The following is a 10,152-nucleotide window of genomic DNA, read 5'->3' on the forward strand; positions in this document are numbered from 1 at the left end:
GGTCAAGGTGTGGGGCTGGGCCGGGGGTCACGGGTGAGTTTGGGGTGAGGGATGGGGGTGCGCTCAGGGTCGCAGCTCAGGGGCTTGGTCTTGGGGTTCGGGGAGCTGCCTGGCCTCAGACCGGGAATAACCAGATACCTGGTTATGAAGCTCAGCGGCCTTTTCATTGTAAAGCACGGCAGACCCCAAGGTGAGCGATCCCCTTCTCTAAAGCGCAATTATTCCTGACAGTGAAGCAGATATCCCCATCGACGTCGAGACGGTGACGCCCACACCCGTGCCGCTCTATGACAACCAGAAGGCGCGCAGCGTGATGAACGAGTGTGAGCGCCACGTGATGTTCGCTCGCACGGATGCTGACGCCCCTCCGCCGCCGGACGACTGGGAGGAACACATCAACAGGTAGCGCGGGGACAGCAGAGAAAAGAAATTCAGGCGCTAAACAGCCGCCCGTTGCGTGGTGTGGGGTGGTTTTTTAGTGCGACTCGGTACGCGGTGATGTTCCTAAACTGAATAATGTTCAAAGAAAATGAATTCTCGTGTCCGAATTCCTCGTGTGCCTGCTGTGAAAGCCGTCGGATTTAATGGTAGAGGCTGGCCCCGCTGTTGAACCTCTCCCCCGTGCTTCATGTGAAGCTGCCTCCTCTGTTTGGAGGAGGTTGGGACAGTGAGTTGGTAGATTACACCTAGATCCTCAACTCGGCCATATTCCGATGTCAAAAATAAAAAGTGAGGATCTGCATAAATTAAAAACCCTCCCTGGAACTGCAGCTGGGCCAGTTCACGGTCTTGACGTTATGAGGAATGTTGGTTTGTTTGGTTTTCCTTTTCCTGGACAGTTTGTTTGAGAAACGTGGTGATAACCGATGCTAAAAGGAGCGATTAGTTTGCTCTCATTTATTGCTTCTGCTGTTACTCTTGCCTTTCTGATGCTTACACGTTCACCGACACACCCTGGTGACATTTAAAACCTGGTGTTTTTTATTGAGCCATCCTATAAGTTAAATCCTCAGTAGCGAAACTCACTTTGTCCGTAGCTGTAAATCGGTTCCTGAGGCTGCGATCGCAGCCGATGCCCGGCTGTGCGGCCGACCGCCTTGGGAACGGGCGGCAGCTTGCAGGACCTGGAGGTCTGTGTAACAGTGACCGACGTTTCCTCTCCGGTTTTCTCAACAGGACGGGTTGGACGATGGCCCAGAACAAGCTGTTTAATAAGATTCACAAGGCGCTGCAGTCTGACAGGCTGGCTCGCTTGGCTAACGAAGGGGTAAGGTCTTCTACTCCCTGTTTCGCTTTCCAGCAGAGTCGCTGCCAGTGTGTGTTTTTTATCAGTCCTTCCTAGCAAAGCCCGACTGAGTCAAGATGAAAGTCTTGGCCTTTGGGTTGTGTAGGCTTAAGAAACAGGCAGCTCTGGGCTTCCTTTGAGGCATGATTTTGTCCTCGCTGCGAGGATGTTGGTCTTTGCTTGCTGCCAGAGGACTTTGGGCTGCCCAAGCCAGTGCTTTCCTGTGGCTTGGGATGCACGTGGCATGCTTGATTTTTGCTGTAACTGTGTTTCTTTTTAATTGCCTGGTTTTTAGGCTTGCAACGAGCCAGTCCTGAGGAGGATAGCGGTGGACAAATGTGCTCGGAGGGTCCGCCAGGCTCTGGCTAGTGTGAACTGGGACACCAAACTGATCCAGTGGCTTCACACGACGTTAGTGGAAACCCTCAGTTTGCCAGTGCTGGCTGCCTACTTGGATGCTCTGCAAACGCTTAAAGGAAAGGTGATAAAAGCAGTGCAAGACTTTGCTATCACCTATAATGTTCTCCCTTTCTAAAGCTCGTTAAAGGAAGCTGATGGAGTTGTTATCCTTTTCCTGTGGAGTGGCTGTGTGCGTTTTCTCAGTCCTTTCTGGCCTCTGGTTTCAGATCCCCACCCTGATCGACAGGATGCTGCTCTCCTCTACCGCCAAGACGGGGGCGGCAGGTGCCGAGGCTCTGTCTCTGCTGCTGAAGAGACCTTGGGACCCAGCAGTGGGTGTCTTGTCGCATAATAAACCAGTGAGTGCCTTTTGGGGCTTGCAGGGAGCGAGAGGCTGGCCTCCCATCGGCTTTGTTTTTCCCATCCTTCTGCTGTCGTCTTCCTTCCACCTCTGTCTTGCTTCCTGGGCTCTTTGTCCTCCTGCTTTAGACTTGCTCGATGAGGGGGACTGCCCCCCCGTACTATCCTGAGGTAGCTTTGGCTGGGGAAAATGCGATCAATTAACGAGCTGTGCAAGATCCCCTCCTGCTTCGTTGTGCAGGCCGGGCTGGGCAGCGAGGTCTCGGGCAGGGAAGTTGCTTTCCCTTACGCGTCTCTTGTTGAACTTTGTAGAGCAAATTGCCTGGTTCCCCCCTCATCCTGATTGCTTCCTCTGGACCCTCCAACTCCATGTTCCCCACTTCTCGGCGGCACCGATTCTGGCAGTCGCAGCTTTCCTGCTTGGGAAAGGTTCGTATGGTTGGTTTTGAAAGGAGGGAAGTTCAAACTAGCAGCTGTGCTAGACTGCAGCGGCTGAGCTTGTTTTTATAAGCCTTCAGTGCACCAAAACGCTTGGCTCTGCTGAAAGCAGAGGCTGGCATCTGCCACCTGCAGCGTTTACCATTTGAGACGCTGCACAGGGGATGAAGTTGCCCAAATCCGATGCATTTGGGGTCTCTCGCTGACCAAAGTCATCCATCATCCGGCAGTTTAGGTTTAGTCTAGTTATCCTTACTGTTACTAAGGAGCGATGAGTCTTCCGGTAGGAAGGGGTTGGAGGAGAGAGACTACAGGTCACCTTAGTCCTCTGCCTGGGTACAGAGCTGCCCACGCGCCTCCTAATGGGGTAGATATACTGGGTGTATAGGAGCGAGGTGAGGAGCAGAGGTTGTCTCCGCGGGGAATTCTCCATTTCCTCTGTTTTTAGTAGCTAGAAGCGAATCCCGGGGGAAAGAGGGAGAGAGAAAGCACAAGTTCATGCGTAAACTGGGTTCCAGTCCGTGCTAATTGTTGTCGGTACCTGTTGTCCCTGTTAATGCCTTCGTTCTTTATCGATCTTCCGTTTCAAACCGCAGGTCATTCCCATCGCCACCCACCTGTTGAACAACGGCAGACGGGTGGGAGTGTTGCAGTGTCTCGAACACATGATCGGGGCGGTGAGGGGCAAAGTGGCGGAGGTAAGTAAGAGCGACGGAGCCCGTCGGGGAGCCTTCGCTGCTCCCTTCAAACCATTCACCTTGCCTTTGGGTGCTGTGCCACCCCAGTGCATTGGCCTGTTGTCTGTCCCTCTTCTCCATCCATGTCTGTTTCGTTTTCTTTCTTTCTCCCGTAGATTCACAACCACTTCTCTCACAAGCCGATCATCCTGATCGGGTGGAACACGGGTGCCTTGGTGGCCTGTCACGTAAGTACCCGATTCCTTTGCATCCTCTCAGAGCCCACTTGACAGCTTCAGTTCAGAGTTAGATTTGAATTACTGTTGCGTTTAAGGCACTGCCAAGGGTTCTTCCTATCCCTTTTCTCTTTCCAAGGCCTGGCTTTGAGACAGACGTCCTTTCTGGTCGTGGGGGCATAGGCAATTTGAGTCATTCAATGTTTTTTCCCCGCTCTTTTAGTCAACCAAGCAAGGTCTAAATATGGAAGATATTTCTGTGCCCGGCGGGAGCCTGGCAAAGCAGCCCTCGCACCCTCGATGCGCTTGACTGTTAGGATGCTGATTTTTGCTTTTTCTAACCAGGTTTCAGTGATGGAGTATGTCACTGCCGTTGTGTGCCTTGGATTCCCGCTGCTCACCGTTGATGGCCCCAGAGGGGTAAGGACCAAAGGGAGACGGAGCCATTTAAAGAACCATACTTTTTTTTTTTAAAATCTCCCTAGATTGTTTCATAGAATTGGGCTTGGAAGTCCAGTGATAATTGGAAGATTTTTTTGAGGAATGTCTGTGTGATTTTTATTTGGAGGAGGGGTGTGCCCAGCAGCTGGGACTGTTGCATTCGTAGTAGGATTCTTGATGCGATAGCAGGCGTGAGAGGTCCTGCGTTTGCTTGTCTCTGCTGTGACGTGTTCTTGCAGCTCCTTCCCTGGGGTCTTGTGTGCGGGTCGCTTGTTAACTGTGTCATTTGGCACCAGGGATGACAACTTGGGTTGATTTATGTGGAACCCCAATTGCTCCTTTCTTAGCTGACCAGTGTGTGACTGGGTTGGGAACGGTTACAGTTGTGCTAACGAAATGGCTGATTCTGATGATAGTGGAAGTCTGTATAAAAGGCTTTTGCTGGAGCACGGTGCAGCTCTCGAGCAGAGTTTTCTTCAGGACTCGGTACGGCTGTGTAAATCCCATCCGGGGGCTCACCCCAGGAAGCTTCGCTGTTGGCGCTTCTTCAGCCTTACCCTGGGTTTGTGCGGCAAAAGCTTGGAAGGAGGAAAATGCAGTGAAATAGGGTTTCTGAGGGGGAGGGCATCAGTCTCAGCTGTTAATGAGTAACAGCACTGTGTACTCATTCAGCTTTTGAGTCAGTCTGTCTCACGAGATGTTTAAACGAACCGCACAATTTGTATTTGAATCTCTCCTTTCAGGACGCGGTTGGTATGTTCTGGGATTGCACGTGAAGCGCTGTCTGCCCCTGTGGCACGTGCCTTCCCTTTTTGGAAATCCTCATCTGATTCAGAACGGCGTTTGGCTCCAAAGACTCTGCGTCCTGAATCAGTCCTTCTGGATTACAGTTCCCCTTGCTCTTGCAGGATGTTGACGACCCCCTCCTGGAGATGAAGACCCCTGTCCTCTTTGTGATCGGTCAGAATTCCCTGCAGTGCAACATCGAAGCGATGGAAGATTTCCGGGAGAAAATACGAGCCGATAACAGCATGGTGGTGGTGGGAGGAGCAGATGACAATCTCAGGTAACGGTCTGCGAGATGGATACTCTCTTCCCAGGAGCGCTGGGCAAGATCTGATGCGTACAAAAAAAAACCAAACCAGCCCAAATTTGGTACTGAAACTTGATGGGAACTGCATAAAAATGCTCCGTCAAGGTCAGCTTTGTTATTCAAAACCTGGTACGTTGGATAGAGGGTTGGCTTGCTATGATAAATCTGCATCGTTTCTCCCAGTGGTAAGTTAAAGATTCGGGGTACAGTGTGGTATGACACCAGAGCAAGTATTTCCTTTTTCACGCCGCCCCTGGCTCTGGAATAGGTAGCTTTTGGAGGCTGTGCACAGAATTGGGGTAAGGGAGGCTGTAAGAGCCTTGCGGGAAGCAAGAAGCTCTTAAGGTTTCTGTAAACTTTGGAGCTTGTTCTCCTGTCACGCTTGTGCGTGTTTAGAATAACTGCACCAAAAACCTGAGCAAGTCGTGTGTGAGAATAGGGTTGGCCTGATGCTAGAGCTGGACCCAGCAGCGCAGACGAGGTTTTGGAGCATCGTCTAAGTCAGAAATCTATAGTAGGGGTAATGAGTAAAGGAGAGGAAAGAAAGAAACGTAAAACTCCGATACTGGGTCTGAAGACAGAGCTCTGAAGGGAAGGAAACGTCATACTCGCTTTGCGAAATGCTTTGGGGTGCTGGGCCTTTTTCCTCAGTCATCGAAGTTTGTCTCGGCGCTTCTGAGGGATGAATCTCATCTTTCCAGTAGACGGTGCTCTTGAGTTGAGAGCTGACGTTGCTGGCTCTTGCCTTACTCTTGTGTCTAACTGGGTAAGGGAGCGAGCTTGCTGTCGCTTGAATCTTACTCTCTGGTGAAGAACGATGTTGCTAGTGTGAAAGTGGAAACCCAAACGTGGGTTGACTTCCATCTGTGTTTTTTTTAATAGGATAAGCAAAGCCAAAAAGAAGTCGGAAGGCCTGACCCAGAGTATGGTGGACAGGTGCATCCAGGTAACCACCGAAATCTTCCTTTTACACTTCATATCTATCAAAAAAACCCTGTGCTGAAATGTCTCGGTGACCACAAGTTACAACCTTACTCCCAGGATTGGTTGGACGAAGGTAATCTTATCTCCAGAGTGGGATTTTGAAGTGGCTGTCTCCGTTCAGGAGGAGAGACGTGAGCGTCCTGGTAGCGCACCTGAAACAAAGAGCAGTTTTCTGAGTCTTCCAGTACATCTGCCTGGGGAAGCAAGCAGTACTTTTGGGAGCGTTGGAGAAACCATCGTGTTTCTCTCCCGTGTGTCAGAAATCGGAGGAGTATGAGCTTTAATGAGAACGCCACGGTCTACCTGTAAGGTTTTACGGTTTCTTTTTGCAGGATGTTAAACCTAGAGAGCCTTATCCGTTTGTCCCTTTGAGAATCTTTTGTTCTTTTTTTGTTTCAAGCTGTGAAGATCAGTTGTTTAGAGACCTGCACACCATTTAGTCTAATTATTTGTTTCATCCTTCCTAGGATGAAATAGCTGATTTCTTGACCGGAGTCCTCACCCGAGCGGAGAGCCACTCGGGCTCTGATCCCCGTGACCTGGATGCTGAGAAGAAGAAGAAGCCGCGTGACTCGAGCAGGAGGGATCTGTCATTTGACTTGCCGGAAAGAACCAGCAGGCCCGCCTCGCCGGCAGCCCAAGTGCCCGCCGCGCCTTCGGGCTCGGAGGTGGGGGCTTTCTCTGGGATACTTTGAGCTGGGGAAGGCTGAGGTTGCGTAAAGAGATGCTTTTGTACCGCTGAAATATGCGGCGAGAGACGTGGTTAGTGTTGGAGGAGGGAGGTGAGAGGATACGGAGGGACTGATGGCTTGCGGTGGGGCAAACGAACCTTCAGAAATAGATCTGCTCCAGCAAAAGGATGCACGTTCTTGCCTGCGCGCTGCTACGCTCAGGGTTACGACTGCCTCTTAGGGAAACGTGGGGGTAAGAGGTGTACCTTCTCTTTGAGCAGGACTTATCCAGCGTCTCCAGCAGCCCCACTTCAAGCCCCAAGACTAAAATGGCTGCTGTGTCCTCCATCCAGAAGCCCAGCCAGATCGGCACCACGCAGCTGCTGAAGAGGCAGGTGCAGAGGACAGACACTGTCCTGACGCACAAGCAGGCACAAGGTAATGCCCTGCAGCTTTCCCACCCTCTGCCCTCTTAGCATCTGGATTTTTGGTCTTTATCTGTCCTGACGCGTGTAGGTTTTTGTCTTCTGAGTCCTGTCTTGAATTCCAAGCTCCCCGTGGCAGCTTTCTCTACAGCTCGGTCCCCCGTCACTGTCATCCGAAGGCAGCAGCCTGTGGAGGGTTGAAATTAGGTTGGAAATGGTGTTTCCGCAGCTTGCGGAGCCTTGCTGCTGTTCAGAGTGGGAAGGATTTTCACTTGCTCTGGCTGACCAAATCGCCACGTAGCCGTACTCTAATTCTTTTTCGAGTGTGAGCCCCTTGACTGGTGTCTCATATCCTTGAATGCTGCTTGGGAGGGAGACTAAAGGTTCTCAGGAGATGGCTGAGGCTGTTGAATTGCGACTGAAACAGTGGGGTTTGGGTAATTACAGAGTCATCCTGCATCAAATGGCAGTGGAAAACCTGCTCTGAATAAGAAACCAGCTTGAGCTGTGGGGTTTTTTTGTCCTGTTAGGTGCTGATTAAAAACCTTACGGTGCAGCTTCAGTCTGATTGTCAACGCTGTGAATGTAGGTAATGGTTTTGTTGATGATGATCCCTTCTGGCAGATATCAGCGGCACCTGGGGAATAGTTCTCCATCCTCCCTTCTCTCCTTGTTTCTTTGCTCAAGACAGATCTGAGCAGGCTTGTTGTTGTCTCCTGCAACAGCGTGACCCTCCACATTCTCTAAAGTCTTTCTCTAACTCAGGGGTAGGCTCCAGGGGGAAGTTGAAGCTTGGATCTCCCTTAATTTCTCAGACCATGGCCTAAAGAAATCTATTCCTTTGTTGTTGTAGTTGAGGGAGGCAGTTTCTAGGTAGCACGCGGGAGGCAGGAGGAGGGTCGGTGGAGCGGGGTGTGTCGTGGCCGCCTTGTTTTGTCGGAGCGCTGCTGCAGCGTGGCTTCTGGCCTGCGTTTTGTGGCCGTAACTGTTCAGGGATGCGCTGGCTGACGTCTCCCAGCTGCTCTCAGCTTCTCGGCGCAACTGCCTCGGTCAAGCTAGCCGTGCCTCTCGCAGCCAAGCCTGCTCTCGTTCCCTGGGCGCTGGACCTTTTCCCGACGGCTGTGGGGCTGGAGAGGGCTCATGCTTTTGAGGCGTGCTCTCTCTGAAAGCTGGGATGATGCCCTTTCTAGTGTCGGATGTGCTACGCTGCCGTCCGGAGAGGAGGTCGGTGTGTCTCCCATTGTACCCCGTGGCTGGATGAGTCATGTCCGGAGCTCTCTGCCTGCCTGCCTGCTCCGAGGTCTCTGTCTGTGGGTCGCAGTGGTGTCCCTGGAGTTCCCTGTCCCCCTCCAGAGCCGGGCTGTGATACTGTAATTCTCTCTGATTCATTTCAGCTCAGTTCGCTGCTTTTCTGAAACAAAACATGCTGGTGAGGAAAGCTCTTCCTCCTGGCACCTCTTCATGTCTCTTTGGTGAGTATCTCCTCACTTCTCGCTGTCTCTCTCTCTGTCTCCCTCCTTCTCTCTGTCTCTGCTACCTTCTTTCATCCGTCTTCCTCTTCCCTTGCATTGGTTTGGGGATGTGGCCCAACGTGTCCCCTTGTCCCCCTGCTTTTTGCTTTCTCATTGCTGTATTTGAAGCTAAAGCAAATGGCTACCCGAGAGCATTAACTTTTCCTGAGCTCTTCCCCTTTCCCTGCTCCGGTGGGTAAATACTGCTCTTCGAGCCGTGTAGTCTGGCAGTCAGTTTGCTCTGATGGACTAAAACTTTGTGGATGATGTGGTGACTACTTGTGATCGCGAGTTTAACCCTTTCCTGTGCTGGGGCTGAGAAGGGGACGTGGACGCCAGCCTGCGAGACTCTGTGGGTTGGCGAAGCGTCCCAAACACGTGGAGCAGCAAAGGGGCTGTCCGCGGGAGCAGAAACGAGGGACTGCCAAGTGACTTGGAAGGGGCAGATGTAGACACAGGGAGCGGCGTTTCTTCGCCAGAGAGAGTTAGAGAAGAGCCGAGACGTCAGGGAGAGGGATGGCTTTGGGAAGACGGTGATGTGGTGGGAGAGAGATGCTGTCTGGACCAGGAGACGTGCGGAGGTGAGCAGTCTTTAGTCCTGTGGCGTCTCGTGTCGGGTGCTGGCACGTGCAGAGAGGTGGACCTCAGTGTTGTGCGGTGCTCTGAGGGTTAGGGATTGAGGGGCGAGATCCACAGCGTATCTAAAGACGCATTTTGACGTCTTGAATGGCAGTGACTGTGTGGATCTGGGATTAAGAGAGGATGAAATCCAAGGCTTTGGGAGGCTGCGGTGTCGTCACGTGAGCTGTCAGTGTCAGTTCTCCATTCGGGTGACGCCAGGGTGCTGAGAGCGTTGACGTGGGTGAGAACTGCCTCTCTGCAACACCCCAAGTGCCGGTGCTTTTAACTCGATGAGCCAAGCGCTGGGTGCAGAGAAGCTGGTGGTACTTTGGCATGCTGTGTAGAGACTCCTAAGATACAGGCTCCCTGCTTGCCCTGAACACACACGAGATACAGTCCAAACTGCACGTATACAACCGTGGTAACAAGCTCCCGAGGCAAGTATTGGCCCGAGCTGATTGTTTTAAAGGTTTCTTTCTCCCCTGAGCCTTGTTTGAAGGTTTCTTTCTCCCTTGAGCCTTGTTTTGTGCTCTCCCCTGCGTGATGAAGTTAGCCTGGGAGCGCACGTGGAGCCCTGCACTTATCTGGAGTCCTCCCACCCAGCGTCTGCTGGGAAGAGAAACCGCAGTGGATGTTACCCCGCTGGTGGGGAGATGTGGAGGGGCTGGCACCAGCCTGGCCTGCCTTTTGATAAGATCAAAAGCCGATTAAGATCTCCGGGCTCGTTACTGTGTTGGCTTGGCTGCTTGAGCCGCGAGGTAGGAAGCCGGGGCGCGTACGTTGGGAGCGTTTGCTGTTGTTTTGGGAGCGGGGTGCTCCTGCCGAACACGCAGCCAGCCCCCTTCGCGGCGGAGGTCTGCGTGCCCCTGCACGAGCAGAAGCAGCCTCCGCTCTCGTGCGGTGGGGACACAGGGGGACGTTAAGTCACTGCTCGCCGATGCTTTGAGGGGCACCTAATGCCACTGCCTGTGCATGTGCCGTTGCACTGTCCTGCTTGGCTGGTGGCACTTG

The 10,152-nt window shown here is 52.4% G+C and overlaps 1 protein-coding gene across 1 annotated transcript in view; it reads left to right on the forward strand.

Moving 5' to 3' along the window:
* The first annotated feature begins 249 nt into the window (after nt 1-249).
* KANSL3 (KAT8 regulatory NSL complex subunit 3) overlaps nt 250-10,152 on the forward strand; it is a 23,515-nt gene continuing 13,612 nt past the window's right edge. Inside the window, exons 1-13 of the mRNA XM_009324272.1 lie at nt 250-402; nt 1,177-1,267; nt 1,581-1,766; nt 1,912-2,043; nt 2,357-2,473; nt 3,079-3,180; nt 3,336-3,407; nt 3,741-3,815; nt 4,745-4,902; nt 5,812-5,875; nt 6,381-6,581; nt 6,866-7,022; nt 8,404-8,481. Of these exons, the coding sequence (XP_009322547.1) occupies nt 314-402; nt 1,177-1,267; nt 1,581-1,766; nt 1,912-2,043; nt 2,357-2,473; nt 3,079-3,180; nt 3,336-3,407; nt 3,741-3,815; nt 4,745-4,902; nt 5,812-5,875; nt 6,381-6,581; nt 6,866-7,022; nt 8,404-8,481 (1,522 nt within the window). The 5' untranslated portion in view covers nt 250-313. The remainder of the gene's footprint in view (nt 403-1,176; nt 1,268-1,580; nt 1,767-1,911; nt 2,044-2,356; nt 2,474-3,078; nt 3,181-3,335; nt 3,408-3,740; nt 3,816-4,744; nt 4,903-5,811; nt 5,876-6,380; nt 6,582-6,865; nt 7,023-8,403; nt 8,482-10,152) is intronic.

This window comes from Pygoscelis adeliae, unplaced genomic scaffold (assembly GCF_000699105.1).
Source record: "Pygoscelis adeliae isolate BGI_AS28 unplaced genomic scaffold, ASM69910v1 Scaffold575, whole genome shotgun sequence".
In the NCBI taxonomy this organism is placed as follows: Eukaryota; Metazoa; Chordata; class Aves; order Sphenisciformes; family Spheniscidae; genus Pygoscelis; species Pygoscelis adeliae.